The sequence below is a fragment of the Rhodnius prolixus genome, unplaced genomic scaffold (assembly GCF_049639745.1).
Source record: "Rhodnius prolixus isolate KJV_2025 unplaced genomic scaffold, Rpr scaffold_5, whole genome shotgun sequence".
In the NCBI taxonomy this organism is placed as follows: domain Eukaryota; kingdom Metazoa; phylum Arthropoda; class Insecta; order Hemiptera; family Reduviidae; genus Rhodnius; species Rhodnius prolixus.
The window spans coordinates 38,571,403-38,594,224 of record NW_027411624.1 but is presented as its reverse complement, the minus strand read 5'-3'; the positions used below and the strand labels follow the sequence as shown (position 1 = coordinate 38,594,224).

The following is a 22,822-nucleotide window of genomic DNA, read 5'->3' as shown; positions in this document are numbered from 1 at the left end:
GGAAACCGAAATTCCTCCTCACTCCGTATTCTTTATCAAGTTTCTGTGAACCTCTTTTGAACCACTTTTAACCGAGTTTGAAATTAAACTGCAGAGAAACTAAACTTCGTTGGGAGTGGAGGGGAAAGGAGTAAATTTTGAACAGAACTAATTCAGAGAACTTTCTTACCACTTTTAATTGAGAGAATTAAGAGTGAAGTTAGAAAAGGTTTTCCCAGCTATGACCACTTCCTGTAGTTAAGTCTTTCAGTCTGCAGATTGGATTGATGGTTATCCGGTTACAGGTGAGATGAAAACTGGTCGGTTACTTTCTCTTCTAGGAAGTCTCTTAGTTCTAATTGATTTGCTTCGAATTTGGTATTCTTACTAAACGATTAGGTGCTCTATTAATAGCTGATTAAATTCTACTAAAATCAATTCTGTATATAAATACAGTCGAACCTCTCAATAACGGACACTGGCGGGGGAAAGCAAAGTGGCCGCTGTTTGGAGGTGGCCGTTAGAAGGAGGTAGGCAAGTTTCATATTGAAAATATATGGGTTTTTCCCCCCAAACATCTATTTAAAAATTGTTTATTATTAATAGTTTTAAAAACGTACATAATTGCATAATTATTTAGCTATATATGATATGCATCAAGTTTTTTCTTATTTATCCAAAAAAAATTATCAAAAAACTACATATTGACTTAATTAATAATTTTTATAATAATCATCACATTTATTCATAACAATAATAATTTATGGTAAAATTATCATCATACTATCATCTATTATTAGCAAAATAGAACAAACCTTTCAGCAAAATTGACGACGGCTCGATTTGGTTTTTGCAAAATCTTCCAACACATTTATTTTCTCTTCTAGAGTTAACCACTTTCGTTTGAGAGACATATCGGAAAAAATAATATTGTTCGTCCAAAGTAATATTGAAAAATGATTAAAATGGTACAAGATGTATGGAGCTTATATAGGAAACTTTAGGAAAAACCAGAAAAAAAAGAAAAACTTGAGAGGGGATAATGATTTTGTTCACCGCGTCAAACGAACTTTTAATAATAAAGGTGGTCGTTGGTGGGAGATGAAACATTATAATCCGTTCCTCAAAATCAATGTCCGCGGTCGCTATGTAGTGTCCGTTAGACCGGAGGTTCTTTTATATAGAAAGTGTATAGGGGCAAAAACGGGGAAATCCAAAAACTGTCCGTAAATGGAGGTGGTCGCTAGTGAGAGTTTCTTTTATGGGAGGCTCTGTACTATACATCCTTTTTGCGAATTTGATGAATTTAAAGCGAACCTTGAATTTAATTGCGTAAAAAATTACACATACAGAGAAAGTCGTACAACAGATATACGAACAGTTGAACAGTTTAATGCTGGTCACCCTTTCTATACTGTTAGCGCATCACATGAAATCTAGAAGAATTACAGTTGACCATTCTGCTTTGAGGGTCCTAGCCGTAATAAAGTGGGGTAACAACACTTGACTATAATGGTTTCGAAGAGAGCCGCCGCTGAACGTACTTGATTAGTAGTTACTAGAACTGTAACAATCATTGTTAGTAGTTACAATTACAGAAACTTTCAGTGTTAGCAATTACACAGTACTAACTTCTGTGATATTAATGAGTTTATTGCAACGCAATTGTAACATATAGTTGATGGTTAATGTGGAGTTAAGGGGTGCAGTTGTTACTACTAAATATTGATTGGTGTTGATCCTCAACAGCGAAGATGAACAGAATCATCCACTAGCACTAGGGACACCCAGAAAAACAGAAAACTAAAAACAGCCCGATTATTGATCATTTTAGGCTTATCAGTTTAAACTTATCGAGAATATCTATAGAATATCGCATACCAAGACCATCTTCTTTCCTGAGATAAAACGAGAGAGATAGAGAAAGAGAAATCCCTTGAGAGCGCCAATACTACTTCTTGTAGACACTAAATTTCTCTAAATAAATTATGCAATTTGCTTGCATTCAAGCTCCCAGCTTTGTGCACCCAAAGCCCCCACCTGTGCAGACTTTAGCTTTACACAAAAGAGATTAATTAATGTTACTGCGGTCTACGGCGCTACTATTGCTCCAGCCACTTTTATTATGTCTACTAGATAGCGCCGCTTGAGAAATAGTCTATCTTAGCGCTAGTTATATTATAACAAAAGGAACTGGGAATTACAGTACTTCCGTTTTGTTTAACATATTTGTTATATTTGCCACTCTCTTCTTGCCATGTTTCAGTATTTCTTTTGTTACCGGGAGTTTTAATTTAATTTTCCATCGTCTGGCAGAAGGAAACCTCTTTGCTTTCTCTGTTCTGTTGACGAACAGTGTTTTGTCTTCCTCTTAAATCTCCACCGCATTGCCTCTTTTTAATGTAAATATGATAAATACATATGTTACAAAAAAATAATACTGCTCGCAAAATAATCTATGTGAAATAAAGCCTTTTGTAGATGTTGACTAAAGTTTCCAGTAAGAGATTTGGCAAGTTGACACGATTTGATGGATGGACTTACTTATCGACTTACTTACATACCTCCTCCATCTGTAGAAGCGATTTTGTCGCAACTTTGTCACCCTCTTGGTTGGATAAGTTTTACTTTTCGACACTAGACAATAAGTCTTACTTATCAGCACCGTATTTCCCAATAGTCTTCCTTTTCTAAACAAGATCAATGAGCTGAACTGATCAATTAAAAAAAGATTTTCTCGCAAAAGTATGATGAGCAAGGTCTACAAAAGGATGTCAAGCTGAACAATGGAATCGTTTCAGTGTTTTGTTAATTTTCGATTACTCCAGACTAGTTTAACCAGTTAACTGTTTATGACGAAGATATTCGTCATGCGTTTTCAGTTTAGTGACCATGGGCAGTTTAGTGACTGAAATCGTGTTCCTTTTAATGCAGATTTGATTTTGGGGAACAGATAAAAGTCAAATGGGGCCTGGTCAGGCGAATAGGCGGATAGCCTAAAACTGGGATGTTGTACTTGGCTAGAAACGTCTTGACAGACAATGCAGTGTGAGTCGGCGCGTTGTGTAGATGGAGAACCCCGTGACTTGTTCTTCCATAAATCGGGTCGTTTTTTCCTTACTCTTTCACGGAGTTAAGCAAGTACCTCACGATAGTAATGTTGATTAATTATAATCGATATTTTCATCCGTTTTGGGCGTGGAAGGGCGACCCGGGGGCTCATCATCTCCTACGTCTTCTCGGCCATCTTGGAAACATTCATCGCCATAAACTTCTTTTAATAAAAGATAAGTTTCAGTAGCGGTTTTACCAAGTTTTGATGTGAAATTTCACGACAATTCGTTGCTCTAGTACATGTGTAGTATCATGTTTTCGGCAAAACGAAACTAACACCTCTTACACAAACACTGACGGTTCCGGTCAGACAGATTTCTGTACCAAACACGTGAGACACGCTGCAATCCGAAAGAGAAGGCTTTACGCTGCTGCACAGCTTAAGATTTGGCGCATGCATAGTTCTTCTGTAGCAGCATTAGCCTCGTTATTTAATAGCCTCACCTCGTATAGTATGAATTAGTCTTCGTAAATGTATCCTTGTCTTTTATTAGTGATCACTGAATCAATGACGAATTCATGTATTGTGTTAGGCTAGACCAGTGGTTCTTAACCTATTCATAGACGCGGAACACAATTATATGTATATATTTTTCTCGCGGAACACTAACATTAAATAATTTGAAATTCGGTATTTAACAAGAACTTAAAATTAAATTCAAATTAAAAAAAAAAGGAACAATTTTTTGTTTTCGTATCTTTCCTAAGTTTCTAAATTTCAATACATTTAAAATTGAAATTTCGCGGAACACTTGGACCATATTCGCGGAACACCGGTTAAGAACCACTGGGCTAGACTATGCAGTTAGTGGCGCGCCTGGTAATAAAAAACGGGAAGAGGATCCTTTTGTTCCGTATTTATCTGTATTAAAGAGGCGGAGCTTTTGGCTCATGTGCGGGATTCAGGATTTAGCGATCACCCAAATTGCGTCGTGGACTACTAACCTGCCAAGGATATTTCCCTGCATAATTGTTTGTATTTTATCATCTGGTCCAGGGATTAATTTGCACAAAATACAAGGTCTGTAATGTTGCGACCCTACTCGGGATAATTGCAGCAACCCAATTTCAGATATCAAACATACTCTGGGGTTTGACGAATATATTCGTCATCGTTTATTTTTGTACGACGCACCATTTTTCCAACAAGGTCGAAACAGTTAACTGGTTAAAGGAAATCTTTAAAATTTCCCTGAAAAATCTAGATTTCTGATATAAATTATCGTACACGATAATCATGAAGTTTCGAAATTGAGTATGAATTTAGGGGGCATCTTTTGTAGTTTTTTTTTTTTAAATCAATTTTCTCTTAATAACAACGTAAAAACGTTTTCTACATAAAGTTGGCAATAATAATTGACTTGTCTTCAACGTTAGAAATCCATAAACGGGGAAAAAAAGGGCTGCATTATTCTTTCGATTAAAATAAATGTATGCACTCCCTACAATTATAGGCCGGCGGATGGGGAGAAAGATATTCTGATCCCTGACAAAGGGGATATGATCAGGGTGGTTTTATAAGATGTTGTGTAAAACGAGGTAGCTGTGATCGCCCTGAGGCTATGACAGACGGATATCAAAATCTCTCTCTTCCTTTAAAATATAGATCTACATAAATATGAGCTGGGCCCGCGGCTCCTCCTTACCCTTACCCATAGCAGCCCATATAATATAATTTTCCACAACACAAAACCGCAAATGGGATGTGCCAGCGTGCTGTGGCCCCCCCTCTTCCTCCTCCTACTCCTCCTCAACCACCTCTTTTAACGAACCTTTCTTTAAATATTCAAATTAGCTACTAGAAAATCGTACGCACATTGTTATTCTCGGGCGCCCGTGTGAGATGCACTATTTGAGTTGAGATGGAGTCATTGTCTATATAACATTTCCTCTTCATGTGGTTTTCTGGAGCCCTTCCACCACCCCCGATGTCCCCTACCTGCCGCAGCATCCTCTTTACGGACAGACTATTAACAAAGCGCCCAGTCCGCTACCCCGCTTTAAACCTTTTTCTCTCTCCCCTCAGAAACTTAAACAATAAACTTTCTTAAACAAGCTCTACACCATCCATGGTACATAGATTTTAAAAGGACTGGAAAATATGTTATAGTCCTTTTTTTAAAAAGAAAATTTAACAACCTAAGGGTGGAAAAACATTATCAGTACTTTCCACAAAAAGGTCAACGGAAAAAAAAAAGAAGGTTGTTCAGCATTTTTTTAACGCTGGTCTATTTAATATTAAGGTTAATATTTGTCTTGAAATTTTTCAATCCATAAGTCCATTAATCCATAATCCATAAAAATCTGTGGTACCCAATCATATTACCTTACTACTACTCAAACACTCTCAACAAACCCATAAATCTTATTGAATCTTATTAATTCTTACAAAACATTATTCTTTTTATAAAATATTACTTTACGATATTTTTAAAAAATCACCTCACTGGGAATGTCACAACCCCTCATTGAAAACTGCCCTAGAATTTATTTTCCGGGCAAATTATTCAAATTTTTTAATTTAATTGTAATTTACATTTTACATGGAAAATGCTTTTTAAAAAAAGTGGAAACTCCATTAAGTAACATTTCCTTCCGGTTGCGGATTTTTCCGGAATAAACTGATAAAGAACTAAAACATTAGAAAGTTTACCGATGGCTCCAAGATGGACTGTGGGACCCAGGTCTGGAGTGTATGGGGTTAAACCCGAGGTACTCATTGAGAGATCTCTTGGGAGATACGCCACAGTCTTCCAGGATGAGGTTTTTTGCGATTAAAATATGTGCTGAGGAAAACCTGCGGATAGAACCTAGAAATAGGGAGATTTGTATCTTTTCGGACAGCCAGGCTGCACTGAAAGCTCTCGTATCCTTTAGAATGACCTCTTCCCTGGTTTGGGAATGCAGGAAGGCCTTAGAACTACTGTCGCGGCACAACAAAGTTCGGTTGGAATGGGTGCCGGGTCATGTGGGTATTGAAGGGAATGAAAAAGCTGATCATCTGGCCAGGAATGGAGTCATCGGTCCGGAGCCTGTCCTGGGGGTCACCAGGGGTACGGTTCGTGCGGCTCTCAGAGATTGGATCTGGAGGGAGCACGAAAAGAACTGGGTGATGTGTCCTGCGGGTTAAACACAGCAAGACCTTGATGCCTTGGCTGTGTAAGCAAAGAACCAGAGAGGAGACCCTGTGTTTGGGCAGAAATCAGCTTACTCTGAATACAGGCCTATTCACGGAGCACGGTAGGTTCAAGAAGCATCTGCGCAAGGTGGGGCTTATTAGCTCGAAACCGTTGTGCAGATTATGTCTGGAAGAGGAGGAAACGGTCTCTCACCTGTTGTTCGATTGCGTTGCAATCGAGCGTTTGCGCTATGTAGTGGAGATAGTAGCACAAAAAGAACTAGTAGGGAAAGTCCTCAACCTCTTTAGGAGGGGAGGGTTCGCTTACTAGAACTAAGAAGGGGCCGGCACAATAAGTCTTTTGTGGCTGCGGTGCCGTGGGGCGTAGGTCCCGTCCCATCTAATATTCTATTCTATTCTATTCTAAAACAATAGAATATCTTTGTAAAAATTGCACTACTTTCAGTACATTTAAGTTGGCATTCCTGACTTTAGAATTAAAACAGCTGTTTAGCTACTGTTATAAAACCTCTCTTGCTTGTTTCAAGAACGACTGTTTCTAGAAATGTATGCAGTTACAGGAAATAGAGAGATAACGCTGTTAGTGGAGATGTATAATTCATAAAAATGAAATTTGAAAGACTTTTTTACAAATTAACGTGAACCAGAAAGTAAGATAAATCTCTAGAGTTAAATGTCAAATCGTGAAATACGTCAGTCTCTCTCAGTTAATGTAATACTTATTCTAACCAATTTACTAAAAATAATATAAACTGTCAAAATTACAGAGTCATGATGCTCGTATAATTATATTGTGAAAAAGCCGGAAGTTATAGACTGTATAACGTGCTAAATGTGTCAGACACAAGGGTTGGGAGTTCCGTTTTCAGGAAATCAGTGCTTTTTTTGGTTTAAGGTTATTTCTTTCTACCATTCCACTTCCGTTTCTCATCCAACTTCTGTTGGCGACAGTTTTCATCAACAAATTCACGATTGTTTATTTTTTTTTATTTTAGAGATCGACTTGATTGCAGGCTATCTTCCATTCTTTGTTCAATTTCTATTTCAGTTTACTGTCTACGTCATGATCAGAGTTTGATTTATCCGAATGAATTACTTGGGATTTTTCACTTTAAAGTTTTTTTTTAAAAAAAACAAGTTAATCTTTTAAAACTTTGGAGACTTGGAACTTGGTTAAGTTGAGCTTCCACCACAAACTTTGGTTTGAAATGTTTCAGTGTCGAATTAAGATTTTGGTTGTTGTATTTTTTACTTTGTCTTGTTTAAGTTTTGGTAAGTGAAGGTAAAATTTGTTGGGCTTCCACTGATGATATTTTTTTGGTCGGCTTTCCTAACTATTTCCGCACTTTTCATACAGTTCACCAGAGAATTGCGGTCAACGAATCCAAAATGGATACACACTGGGAATGTATACAATCAGGAAGTAATAATTCCAGGGAAACTATAAAGTTGAAATAGTTTAGAACTTTAGAGATTGTTATTATAGTCAGAATGGATGGATACAATAGCAGACGGAATTAGGCAACGATCCACTCAAACTAAGTTGATGTAATGGACCAGGAGCGCCCTGTTATTGAAGTCAGAGGGCCAGAATTTTGTACACGGTCTGATGAAGAGTAGCCAGGAGTCCTGTATGCCCAATTCCAGATAATTTATTGCTACAATCAAATTATATTGATTACAAATAATTTACATATCCTACAAATTAATGACTGATCTAGATTTTTTTATATATCAATAAAAAAATAGTTCCTAAAAACATAATGCACTTAGAAAACCAGATTAAAAAGTTCCAAGTTGTGAATCTGGCGACAATCATCTAGCCAGGATTACTAGTGATTGGCCAGTCAGCAAAGATTTCGCGATGTTAGTTTTTCCAGGAAAGCTTGAGCATAGATGCAGACTTATGTTTTGGAAAACCATTTTTCTTCGTATTCAGGGGACTAAAAACCGGACTCTAAAATATTGTTCCTCTGTGAAAAACCTTGGTATCACTTTCGACCAAAAACCTATCCCGGAAAAACCATGTTTCCCAAATCTCTTGCCGCTCCAGCCACATCCTGAAGCAGTTTAATTGTTCCCTGACAAGTTTCCTCTCTTATTTTCCCCCCATTTCCACTGTGGTTGCTCAGTGTATGGCGGTCTTTCTGGTGATATTGAAGCTAAGCTCAAGCGCCTCCATGAACTGCTTCAAAAAGATTTATTTTCAGCATTTCCAGAGACTCCCGCATTTCACCACTGCTACGATGAGTTAAAGTGGCTTTTTCCTGTCTATCGCCGCCAGTATTTTGTGGCTTCTTTCCTTTTTCAAGTCATCCAGTCTCAAAGGCCTTCCTATATTTTCCAACTCTTTAGGTTTAAATCCTCGATCCATTCCCGTAACACTAGATCTCGCTCATCTGATCTCTATATTCCTTCACACCCTACTTCATCCTTAGACAAGTCCTTCCTAATACGTGCTACCTCTCTCTGGAACTCCTTGCCATCATCTGCCGCCATGCTCCTATCCTATCTATCTTTAAATCCCTTCTGTTCAGTTATCTCCTTTCTATCCAGCTTCCTCCGAAATTCTAACTGTTCTAACTTATTTCCTTAATTTCTGCTGTTATTTTTATTTTCACTTTTTGTAATTACTTACTTATAGTTTCTGTTTAATCACAGGCCAAACTGTTAAGGCCTCTGTACCTGTTTTTATTCTTAGGGGACAATTGTACCAGAATAATACATTTATTTTCTATTCTATTCTATTCTAAAATCTAAAATATGCCCCATTGCAAGACTTCCCCTTATGAAATAGATGCTAAAACTTGGAGCTGTTGTAGTTCTGTACTTGGATTTACTTACAAAAATCTTTACTTGAAATGTAAAGTCCCTAAAGTTAGCTTAATCAAGTTGACTTGGCTCTGTATCAAGGGTTAGTTGATGAAGATGTGCAGTTGGAATTAGAATCGAAATTGATGTTGATGGAAATGAATCAAAATTCCCTTTCCAACTCTTCTTAACCTCTGAAATCATAAATCACTTAAACTACCAACATGGAGGGACACCCGTTAAGCGTTAAGGCTTAATTAATCCTAGTTAAATTCTAGTAAAAACCAACATCTTATTGGGTGAATTAGGTGGTGATAAATCACAGTTTTGAAATATGGCAATAAATTACAAGTTAGATTAGACCAATAACAGACGGTGTACCATAATGGTGGACAATTAGAAATGGATTGTCCCAATTGTTATGCAACAAAGGTGGGAACATGAACGTGAACATATAACCCCACCCATACTCTACATTCATTGGCTGACCCCCGTCTGTCTGTAGGTGTTTGATGTTGTGTCTTTACACACCACTTATAGAAGCTCAATAGGAAGTTGATTTTCTTTTTTTTTAATTGCAATTATCTGTGAACGTTATTAGCTGGACAAGAAAATCGATTGCAATCTATGCTCTTCCCTCAATGCATTGATCTTCATTGATCCCTGTTTATGCAATCTATACAAAGAAGGTTAGGGATATACGTAAGAACCATTTTCGAGAACTTTTTCACGTCACACACACCCACACATGCACACATATACAGGGTGAATCAGTAAGTAATGTCCATAGGCCTACTGTGTGTAGTACATCTACATGCGGAGTTCAATGACGTATTGGCCAACTTCATATTTTCCACTATTCTTGAGTGACGTCACTTTAATTTTTTTTCTAAAATCATTACTTTTTTCCATTAAAAATGTTATTACTCAGAAATAGTTTTAGTCCTAATTCGATTCTGATGACACGGTTAGAAAGACATAAATTTTCTCGAAATTGATAGCAATTTCGAAGCATAAATTATTCTCCAAACAGCCTCAATCTTCCTCCTGAATACTGGAAAAATAAAAAAGTAATCCTTATGGGGATCATTATCAGATCTAGGTGCTGGCATTTTCTTATAAAAGTTTCCTTGTCTAATGTGGGCTTTCTAACGGTATATCATTTTCCAGGATTCCTTTTATCTTCATACGAGAAATTACCTTTGTTTTGGCAAAAAAACGTGTTCACGAGCACACAACAGTTGTTAGTTTATCAAGTTGTTTAATTCATTGAAAATTATGACTTTCTAACCGTGTCATCAGAATCGAATTCGGACTATTTCTGAGTAATAACATTTTTAATGGAAAAAAGTAATGATTTTAGAAAAAAAAATTGAAGTGACGTCACTCAAGAATAGTGGAAAATATGAAGTTGGCCAATACGTCATTGAACTCCACTTTAGATGTACTACACACAGTAGGTCTATGGACAATACTTACTGGTTCACCCTGTATATATAAAGTAAAAATTAAGTAAATTAATCCTTTTTTTCAGGTCAGCCTAAAATCCAACGACCAATTAGGTATCTTGGACGAAGCGGAAGCTCATACTATAAACAATTTTTTTCTAACAAATAAAAAGTAGCTAAACGCGAAATTCGAACTTCGATAATCATTACACCAACATCCGTTAAATTCTTAAGCATATCTAAATTCTAAAAACCATTTTCCTCGGGCACCTTGATTTGAAACAGGATATTTCCTGTAAAAGCACGATATCGAATATTTAACACGATCGCTATACTTCCTTTTGTCGTTTATACTTTCTGGAATAGTACAATAAGAGAAAGGAAACTAACAAATTCCATTTTTTTTACTCAAAAAAGTTAAATTAATATAAAACTGTGGAACAATACAGATATTTATAAATCCATTTGTTCCTGAATTGAAGCCGCGTGCTGAATGAATGGAACCTATCTGGAATCGTTGGCGGCCTTTTTTTGTATATGAGTTAGAAATAAACGAACCGAGTAATTTGATCTGTTTTTTAGAAACACTAATTGCAGATTCAATCAGTATTTGGTTTTTCTGAGCACAGTATTATTTATAACTGCTTTACTTTCTTCTACGCCTCGAGAATAAATGGCTAGTTCAATCGTGTCAGATTTTCGGAATTTCTCGTCTCCCAATAAAATATAATTTCGATAAATTATTATCACAACTTTTAGACATCCGGACGGAGACTTTCTAAATGGATGGATTTTCTGCTGACTCATGGTTGATCCAGTGTAATTCATTGAGCTCTTCATGTCGCTGGCAGTAGAGCTCTCATTTTTCAATATTGTATGTATATCGATTTATGCGTTAAACTTTTGTACATCACTGCTACAATCCTGATATGAATGCAACATTCAACAATATACAGATAGCTGTGTCATGCATGAACAATTAGTCTCTCGCACATATTTTTTTTTATTTTTTATTTTTTTAAATAATAAATAAAGTGTGTTTTTAAAGAGATCATCAGAATATTCCCCCCCTACGGGAACGTTGCTTTCATAAAAAAATTTAATTGTAACAATAATAGTAACCAATTAGTTGTAACTATCTAGGACAAAAGTATGGATCAAATAAATCCAGAATTATGTTAAATTGCAACAGATCGCGGGATATAAACCAGAGGGGGCCCCCAAACTGCGGCCCGCCCTTGAGGCCATTTATCCGGCCCCCGCCACACTTCCGGAATGGTATCTCTTTCATTGGTGGTATGCGGCGGCGACGCTCATGTACAGTACTACTTCCGATGACGCGGGATGCACGCGTCACGGCTCCGAAAACAGTGTAAAATAACAGCCAGAAGTAGGAAGAAAGACAAAGCACTATAACTAAACCAGGACATTGGACCATCTCATTAGCCAAAAGCAGGTCCATAGTTCCCACAGAAATACTGGGCAGTTTGTTGATTTAAATTTACTTGTTCTTTATTTGAAATATTCTATTTGTTCCCGTTTTGTTATTTTACTTTAAAATGAGATATGTGCAGTACGCAAAGAGATTAGTTCATAGTTTGTTTTATAGTCCGGCCCTCCAACGGTCTGAGGGACAGTGAACTGGCCCCCTGGGTAAAAAGTTTGGGGTACCCTGATCTAAACTATAGTTAGGAAATTATAGTTTTTCAAAGGTTTCTACAAAATCAACCAATTCCCAGTTACACACCCACACACTCACAATTCCCAGTTTCCGTTAACTACTACGAAGACGAGTGTACACGTGGCCCAGGGTCTTTTCTGTGGGGGGGGGGCCTGTAGGCTTAGTATAAACGCGCTGAATTAGTTCCAGCGACGTTTGGAAGCCATATGTACTAGTCACTCTCAGTGGAATTTCAGAATGATTTGGGTTTTTTTTTTAATGACGAAGTAGGAATTCCCCAAAATATATTCTCATTTAGGGTGAGAAATATCCAAAAATGTTAGCTGTACAAATTTTTGGAGTACGTTCTTATGTGAGCAACTATTTCCTGTCCAGGAAATTAAATAAAACCGCAAACAGAGCACAAGATTGACTGGATAAACATCTATCTACCTTAATGAAGATTGTCTGTTCTCAGTCTCTGAGTATCCAGATATTCGGAAAACTAGAGAAAAATTTGTAAATATGTTTGTGGCCCTCGTGAATCTTGCCTGTGGGGCACCAAGTGGCCCGTGGTTTTGATTGAGTTTGACACCCCCACCTTTAAAGGTACCAAAAAGAAATTGAATTGAATTGGTGAATTGGTACAGAGTAAAATTTAATGGCTTATACTTTGAAGAATATACTAGTCAATTTTATTTTGTGATACTCTCTGATGGGAAATAGCCTAAATCAGTAAGACTTTCTATTAATCTGTAATTATTTCAGTTGGGGTGGAATGGTGAAGGTGCCGAATAACAATGCGGAATGCTTTTTCTGTTTTAATTTGGTAGGTGTGGTATTCTGCTTTATTGGCTTGAAGATAGTGTATTGTCAATCTATATGCTTCGACTGTCTTTGTGGACAGCCGTAGACTGTCTACACTGGATTTACATTCAAACGAGTCTGGACCAATAATCTGAGTTAGTACTTTGCAAAATTCTACATAATTTGACACATTTTTGATGAATATTGGAGGTGGTTTGGTATTTTTTTGAGGTTGATTTTCTTCATGTGTTGGTTCATCTTCCACGCTCAGGGGTGCAAATGGATTAGGAGTATAAAATTTAGATTCACAATTGCTAATTTTTACGGGGGAATGATCAATCTCATTTGCTGACGGAGGATTTTCTCGGAGAGATTCTAATGATTGGTGGATACTTGTATTATCTTCGAAGATCTCGTCGTCCTCAGTAGAGGAGGTCTTTCGGGATTTTCCTTTATTTTTTTTATTTTTTTGTTGAGTATTGGAAGATGTATTTGTTCTCTTAGAACATTTATTTATAACCGTATTAGTGATGCTCTTGCCTTCTTGATCACAGCTGGTTGTTGCGTGGTTACACTCCATATGGACACTTTATTAAATTAAATTTAATGAAATATATATATATATATATATATAAAACAAAATGTTCAAATAACTTACTAACTAACCTTAAAAGTTCAGTTTATATTTGTAGGACTAAATAAAATATTTTGGTTCCTACATCACAACTTAGAGTTTTAACATGCACTGAAAGTTAAGCTATATGAGAGGAGAATCTCCACACACTAAACTGTACACTTTTACCTTTGAAAATAACACAGATTTCAAGAGCGAAATTTATCTATACTTTCCGTGTCACTAGCCACAGCTGACTTTTTGTCAATGTCAGACATCCAAAATCAAAATTACCGCTTCCATTATTTTTCGTTGATCTTGAGCCCCAAATAAATAATACAGATATTTTCAAATTACAAACGATTGTACACACAAGAATTAACATAGAGGAACCACACAAGACAATAGAAATCCTACAATGTAAAAGATGCCAACAATATGGCCATACGAGGTCATATTGCAACCATAATCCGAGGTGCGTAAGATGTGCAGGTATGCATCCATCTTCAGAATGCAAGAAATCAATAGAAACTCCTCCAACATGTGCACTTTGTCTTGAAGCCCACTCAGCAAATTACAAAGGTTGCACTGTTCACAAAGAACTTCAGCGCCTCAGGAGAAGAAACATCTACGCCAAAAATGGAATCTGGCCAGATCAACATCAGAATGGCTCATCACAGCAAACTGCTCTTCCTCCAAGAAGCTCCGAATTTCCTGTGCTTCCTGCTAAAGAATCTACTCGTGAACATCCTCTACCAACCACCACCAGTAACAGACCTACATATGCAGAAGTTGCGGGGCCTTCAGCGATTCGTCCAGCTTTTACTCAACCATCCCCTATCTCTCACGACCTCACTTCTCTCCTTAACACATTCTTCTCCGAATTCAAGTCTCTCATCACTCCACTCATCACATTACTCACTTCTCTGGTAACAGAAATCATTCCCAAACTCTCACGTTGAACTCTAATCTTCAGCAATCACTCGCAATTCTCCTTTGGAATGCAAATGGTTTGAACTCTCACAGAGACGAACTAGAGATATTTCTAAATGACAAACGAATTGACGTTGCACTTATTACCGAGACTCACTTTACTGGACGATCCAACTTTTACATAACCGGATACAAAACGTACAGGACTGATCACCCAGACGACACATCTCATGGTGGCGCAGCTATTTTAGTCAGAAGCACTCTAAATCATCATCAAATTCCTTCCTACCAGAGAGAATTCCTTCAATCCACAGCCATTTCTCTAGACTGCCAACCTCTAGGGTTCAATCTAGCAGCAGTTTACTGCCCTCCTAATAAAGCTATCTCAGCAACGGACTTTCAATCTTTCTTCCATTCCCTAGGGCCTAAATTTCTTGCTGGAGGAGATTACAACGCCAAGCATCCTCAGTGGGGATGTCGTACATCCAATCCACGGGGACGCACACTGCTGGATGTTCTTTCTCGTAAACAGTACGATGTTCTATCACCAGACCGACCGACATACTGGCCTACAGCACAGTCAAAACTACCTGACATTCTGGACATCTTCATCTCTTTTAATACGACGTCCATTTACAAAGACATTTATACACTTACTGACTTATCTTCTGACCACAGCCCTGTACTCCTTACACTCAGTGTAGTAGCCAAACCCACTCCTTCACCTCCTACACTAATCACTGGGCCTGTAGACTGGACTCTCTTCCAAACTATCTTAGCAAACAAACTAAATCTGTTAACATCATTAAAAACCCCTGATGAAATAGATAACGCAGTACAGACACTTACTATTTCTATTCAAACTTCCATTTCCGAATCCACCAGATGCACTTCACTAAAGAATAATTTTCGACAACACAATGTACCTATTGCCATAAGAATGCTAATAAGAGAGAAACGAAGAGCCCGTGCTTTGTGGCAACACACTCGCTATCCGAGTGACAAGCTGACCTTCAACCGACTGACGAGGCAGCTGAAACGAGAGCTTCAAAAACACAGATCCCTAAAGTATGACGAGTACGTGACCTCTCTGGTATCTGACCGCAAATCTCTTTGGACAGCCACCAAACGTCTTCTCAGATATAAATTTGTCTCCTCTCCTCTTAGACGTGACGATGGATCTTGGACAGTTACCGACAATGAAACAGCGACAGAATTTAAGAACCACTTAACTAACGTATTCACTCCTCACCCAGATATTCAAGACGAGTCACACTGCACTGACGTCATAGCAGACCTAGACATCCCTCTCCCACTCTCGTTACCACCAAAACCATTCACTCCGTCTGACGTTAAACACGTAATAAAATCCCTACCGTACAAAAAATCTCCAGGATACGACTTGATAACAGCACAAATTCTTCGCAATCTTCCGAAAAAAGCAGTCGTTTTCTTAACATACATTTATAACTCAGTTCTCAGGACAACATACTTTCCCTTAACTTGGAAATTCTCTGTAATAAAAATGATACCGAAACCTAATAAATCCTTACACCTTCCAACCTCTTACCGACCTATTAGTTTGCTACCTATTATGGGAAAAATATTGGAAAAACTTTTACTTAAACGCATCTACCCTATTCTGGAATCTGTGACTATAATTCCAACACATCAGTTTGGCTTCCGACAACAGCACAGCACTATTCACCAGTGTCACAGAGTAGTAGACGCCATATCTTCCTCTCTGGAGCGGAAACAATATTGCTGTGGGGCCTTTCTCGACGTGGCTCAGGCCTTTGATCGAGTCTGGCACCCAGGACTATTGTGGAAGTTAAAGAGTGCTCTTCCATCAACTTATTACTTAATTCTACTATCATTTCTTACCGACCGCTTCTTTAAGATAAGTTGTGGATCTGCCTCTTCCGACTACTCTCTGGCACGGGCTGGTGTACCTCAAGGTAGTATTCTCGGACCGCTCCTCTATACTGTGTACACATCCGACCTACCAACTGACTCAAACACACTGCTCTGCACTTACGCTGACGATACTGCTATTCTCTCTTCTAACTCAGACGCCACTACCGCTTCCTCTCATCTACAATCTCATATACACAAACTAGAACCCTGGGCCAAAAAGTGGAGAGTCAAATTCAATCCTCAAAAGTGCGAACAGATAACTTTTACTTTGCGTCGTAATTCTTGTCCCTCTATAAGTCTTAACTCAATTCCTCTTCCTTCTGCTAATTTAGTTCGCTACCTTGGGATGTACATCGACAAAAGACTAACGTGGAATCCGCACACTAAACTCAAAAGACTTGAACTCAACCGACGAAACAAATTACTACTGCGACTAATTGGCAGACAATCCAAACTACCACTGGAACATAAACGACTAATATACAACAGCGTACTTAAACCGATCTGGACTTATGGACTTGAACTGTGGGGTTCAGCCAAACATTCCAATTCACAAAGAATACAGTCCTTCCAATCAAAAATACTCCGTCAGATTACGAATTCTCCATTTTATGTCTCTAACTCCACCCTCCATAACGATCTCAAAATCTCATACGTAACTGACGAATCTAAATCTAAATATAGAAAATTCTTTGACTCTCTTCTATTCTGTACCAATCCTCTTATTCAAAATCTTGCCTCCACAACGATTCCAGATTGTCCTCCACGTCGATTGAAACGCTGTTGGCCTCGTGACCAGCTCCAGTAATGTAAGGAACTCCAGCGAGAGTGTTGCCGGAGGGCAGCTTCTCTCCTCAAGCTGATCCAGCCATAATGTCTTCTTTCATCTTATTCACTGATTGCATTTTATTCTTTTGTAGATTGTGAATAACAAATAAATTACAAAAAAAAAAAAAAAAAAAAATTAATCTGTAAAAGCAAATGTTCCAAGTTTTACAAAACTTTACAAGTTAGAATGTTGAGAGTTGTGGGAAGCAAAGGCATGTGGAGGGTTCACTCCCTTTTTTTTTTATTATCTCGAATGTTCTCCACTTCCAGTTCGAGAATTCAACTTTTTTCCTTTTCTTCCGTAAGATAAGAATACTCGCTACTTCTGCAAAAGTTTGTGATAGAAAATTGAATATTTCTTTTAGGAAAAGAAGTAAATACTTAATATCTTAAGAACTTTGGGTACAGGGAATCACGTATTTTTTCGAAGGTAGAGTTGAAGGAACGTTAAAGGATTTCCGCTCTGGCCGTGAGTTCGAATATAGAGTGGTGTGGGGGGCGAAGAACAGTGCGCGCCCGTGATGATAATGTTGCAGGTACACCGCACGCACATCGGAATACATTATTTATTTGTGCAGAGGGGGGCAACATTCCCCCCAACCTACCTCTCTCTTTGCCACCCTCCCTCCTTGCTGTACCCACCCCACAGCCTCCTCCACCTCCTTTCATCGAGTCTCAATTTCACTACAATTTATCATGTATATGAGATAGGTGGGCCCTGGCTGGCGTAGTATACGTACATTTTGGATGAAGAGAGCAGTTCGGTTAGTCCAGAAAATTGATTCAACAATGAGAAGCTAGCAATATGCGATCTCCCTCGTTCATCCCGACCAATCATACCAGCTCGGATTATCCTCTTATTGAGGGGTAAAGCCCCTAAAGGTTTTAGCACGCTCCCTCGTTTCGAGAATACGTAAGCACTATTACCCGTACAATTTCTATTTAAAATAAAACACATTTTCTGTACAAAAAGAAAATTAGAAAAAACAAATCTGTCTATTGGAAAAAAATGTTCGAATGGTATTAAGTGTGGGATTAAATTTTATAATTGTATACATCCTTTATTCTCTTGCTTATCTGTGGGATGCTGTATTCCATATTGATCGTTGGCCTACATTATATAGCAACGTCCCTTAGAGCTTAGAGAATATCTTGTTAAATACCTTTGTGCATTTGTTTGTTCTTTCTCTCTTCACTGCAGAGAATGCATTGCGATTGCGGAACACTTTAAAAAATAGCCTTCAACGAGTAATGCAGGTTTTAGCATTAACTAGAGAAATACGATGTTAACAAATTCTGGAGTTCACTCAAGTTTCTATTATTGGATGTAAATAAATTTCTTGTATCAGTATTACAAAGTAAAAGTAAAGTAAAGTAATTGCCTATTTTTGAAGGCAAGCTTTACGTCCAACTACCAATTAGGTGTCGTGGACGGAGGCGACTAGCATATATAATTTACTGTAAATTTCTTTTATTAAACATTAAAAAAAATCCAAGGCCTAAGACCGGAAATCGAACCCAGTACCACAATACGAGGTGTGTTCAAAAAGTAACGGGAATTTTTAAATTTCGCGGGTTTGGAGAGTCTGATTGTAAAATTTTTTTTTTTATTATGTTGGTACACATGCCCCTGAGTACGATAAAATTTTCAGTAATATTCATTGTTTACTTCTTAAGTGGCAGCCGTTAAGGTTAGACGTGTTTTTCGAGCTTGGCGATTTTTGTTTGTTAAAAAAAATGGATCAAAGAATTTGTATTAAATTTTGCGTAAAAAATGAAATAAAGTGTGTGAAATGTTAATAAAGGCATATGGTGAGTCTGCTATGAGTAAAACAAGGATTTACGAGTGGTATAAGCGTTTCCAAGATGGCCGCGAAAACGTTGAAGATGACGAACGACCTGGACGTCCAAGCACATCAACAACCGATGAAAACGTGAAAAAAGTGAAAGAAATGGTTATGAACGATCGCCGAATCACAATCAGAGAAGTCGCTGATGATGTTGCCATATCAATTGGCTCATGCCATGAAATTTTTTCGGATGTTTTGGGTATGAAACGTGTGGCAGCAAAATTTGTTCCAAAATTGTTGAATTTCGAACAAAAACAGCGGAGAATGGAAGTTGCTCAAGAGTCACTCAATGAAGTCGACAACGATGCGGATCTACTGAAACGTGTTATAACAGGTGACGAAACATGGGTTTACGGATATGATGTCGAAACTAAGGCTCAATCGTCCCAGTGGAGGCATTCTGGATCGCCAAGACCGAAAAAGCTCGACAAGTGCGGTCGAATGTGAAGGTTATGCTCACTGTGTTCTTCGATTTTAATGGCATAGTGCATCATGAATTCTTGCCACAAGGTCAAACAATCAATAAGGAGTACTAACTACAAGTTCAACGCCGTTTGCGTGAAGCAATCCGAAAAAAACGCCCGGATTTGTGGCAAAACAATTCATGGATTTTGCACCACGATAATGCACCTGCTCACACTTCATTGCTTGTTCGTGAATTTTTGGCCAAAAACAAAACTTTAACGATGCCCCAGCCTCCATATTCGCCAGACATGGCTCCATGTGACTTTTTTCTATTTCCAAACATAAAGAGAACATTAAAAGGCCGTCGTTTTACAAGCATAGATGACATTAAAAGCGAATCGTTGAAAGAGCTGAAAGCTATCACAAAGATCGAGTTTCAGAAGTGTTTCGAAGATTGGAAAAAGCGCTGGCACAAGTGTATTGTATGCGAAGGGGACTACTTTGAAGGCGACAATATTAATGTAGATGAATAAATAAATATTTGTTTCAAAAAACGAAAATTCCCGTTACTTTTTGAACACACCTCGTACATATCAGCTTTACAGGTCTCGCCTCTAACCGCTCGGCTACCGTGGCGCCTACAATAGAAAAGTAACTACAAATACAACAAAAATTATCCAGTAAAGCGACTCTTCCGCCCAAAACGTTTTTATTTAAGTTTGAATTTTCAATTAATATCAGTATTGTATGGGTAATGAGTTGAAGATTGCACTAAACAACACTAAGAAGCAATGCTTCTTAAACTATGGGTCGCGAGAGAATTTTTCGGCGGTTGCGGAAATATATTTTACAATTGTAGAGGAACTTATATTGCCCGTAGCAGTTAACGCTACTGATTTGATTCATGGATGTGCAGATGAACTTCGTGAAATTCCATTATCAAATGATACAGTTTGTAAAAGGAAATTGCAGAAATTGCTGAGGAACTGGTTAAATTAGGCCACAGCTAATTGAAATAAACCATATTCTGCAATCATTCATGAACTGTAATTGATGGTGAACCGTAATATAAATCTTCAAAATAATTTATTTTTGTTTTTACGTAATTCCATTCTTTATTAAATACCTATGGAGGAAAAAATAGTGAAAAAATTCTAAAGAACGTTTTTGTGACTAATATTTAGTGTTAAAAGTCTTAATGGCGGAACGTAGAAGTGGTATGTAGGCGTGTACTTGAGCGTGCATTACCCCCACTCTACATACGGTTCTATTGGCCAGTATACACGCCCACAAGGCGGTTGTACGATCCGCCATTAGGATTTTTAAGGCTTATTTTTTAAATGAAAACAATAGTTTAGAATTTTTTTACTATTTTTTCCTCCGTAGGTATTTCATAGAGAATCAAATTATGCAATAAAATTTTTCACCATAAAAATAATGAAATTTTTAACTTAACTGCTTTATTCCGACAAAATTCTTCACTCAAATATAAATTAGGCACTTTATAATTGAAATAAAACATATTCCGCAATCATTCATGAACTGTAATTGATGGTGAACCGTAATATAAATCTTCAAAATAATTTATTTTTGTTTTTGCGTAATTCCATTCTTTATTAAATACCTATGGAGGAAAAAATAGTGAAAAAATTCTAAAGAACGTTTTTGTGACTAATATTTAGTGTTAAAAGTCTTAATGGCGGAACGTAGAAGTGGTATGTAGGCGTGTACTTGAGCGTGCATTACCCCCACTCTACATACGGTTCTATTGGCCAGTATACACGCCCACAAGGCGGTTGTACGATCCGCCATTAGGATTTTTAATGCTCGTTTTCTCTATTAAAACAACAGTTTAGAATTTTTTTACTATTTTCTCCTCCGTAGGTATTTCATAGAGAATCAAATTATGCAATAAAATTTTTCACCATAAAAATAATGAAATTTTTAACTTAACTGCTTTATTCCGACAAAATTCTTCACTCAAATATAAATTAGGCACTTTATAATTGAAATAAAACATACTCCGCAATCATTCATGAACTGTAATTGATGGTGAACGGTAATATAAATCTTCAAAATAATTTATTTTTGTTTTTGCGTAATTCCATTCTTTATTAAATACCTATGGAGGAAAAAATAGTGAAAAAATTCTAAAGAACGTTTTTGTTAATAAATAGCCTAAAAAGTCAAGGCTAAAAGTAAAGTCTAGGAAGTTATGGGACTTAGATTGGAGTAGTTTTCGTGCAAGCTTGTTGATTGAATCCTAGTTGCTTATTTTTAGTAATAGTCTGATGATTTACTTTAAATCTATTGTATATTTCGGTCTTCACAGAACTATCCCACTTGCTTTCTTTCAATCCTAATATCGATCAATAAAATCGAGAACAGTGGTGAACCAACAAACATATTAGAATAAATAAATAAATAAAAATTCATATTCTACATAAAAATGCTTAAGATCAAGCCTTGAGAAATCGATCATCATATCACGCAACTCGCCTTAAGCTAAACACTTCACGCATATCTAACTTCTCTGAGATATCGCCGGCGCATAAAAGACTAAATATCTCCTTGGCTAACCAAAGTACGTACCAGTTTTTTATATTAAAAACAAAATGTTTAGTATCTCTTATTGCAGAATTTATCTCAAGTATTGAAGATATTGGCTTCGAACATTTATTTAGAACTCCTTTTTAAAGTGAGCTTTAAATAACTAAAGAACTCAATTCTTGAGGTAAAAACGGTAGTGCAATTCATCCTCTGTCAGTGATAAGTAGAAATAAGGAAAATAAATATTTACAGATACTGGTGTTAGAGGGGTTTTAGTCGATAAATAGGTAGAAATTTGTAATGATAAGGCCTATCACATTACAAACCTATATGATCTAGATTTATGTTATTAGACCTCCCTATAACAGAAGGTGTACCAGATGTAGGACGATATTCCTCCCATTAATAAGTGGCTTACATATATTTAGGTACATTAATGTCAACTTTGTATCCCTCCAGTACAAGTGTAGCATTCCTAATACTTGCAATGTGGAGAAATTTACAATCTTTTTTATGAAAGAAGATTTACAATCGCGATTTCTTTTACAATATCTTCAGCACCTTCTTGTGTGTGTTTGAGTGCATTGAAGAAGAAGAATCTTAGAATGGACGAAGAAGAGGAAAAACAACTTACCGTCTTGTACCGGCAACTTCTACAACGGTGCATGCAGATCTGTTCCACCAACAGGGCGTAAGCGTCCAGTAAGATGAGGCGGCGCTACGGGCCCAGCCTTCTTCAGGGTAGAGCAGTACCTGCAACGTTGTACA

General features: G+C 37.3%; 2 protein-coding genes across 3 annotated transcripts in view; one reads left to right on the top strand and one right to left on the bottom strand.

The window, feature by feature from the left end:
* Positions 1–22,822, top strand: part of LOC141458338 (uncharacterized) — a 192,291-nt gene that overhangs the window by 151,129 nt on the left and 18,340 nt on the right. The gene's annotated exons all lie outside the window — the stretch shown is intronic.
* LOC141458332 (uncharacterized) overlaps positions 1–22,822 on the bottom strand; it is a 101,223-nt gene that overhangs the window by 72,236 nt on the left and 6,165 nt on the right. Inside the window, exon 2 of the mRNA XM_074136177.1 lies at positions 22,689–22,807. Within this exon, the coding sequence (XP_073992278.1) occupies positions 22,689–22,807 (119 nt within the window). The remainder of the gene's footprint in view (positions 1–22,688; positions 22,808–22,822) is intronic.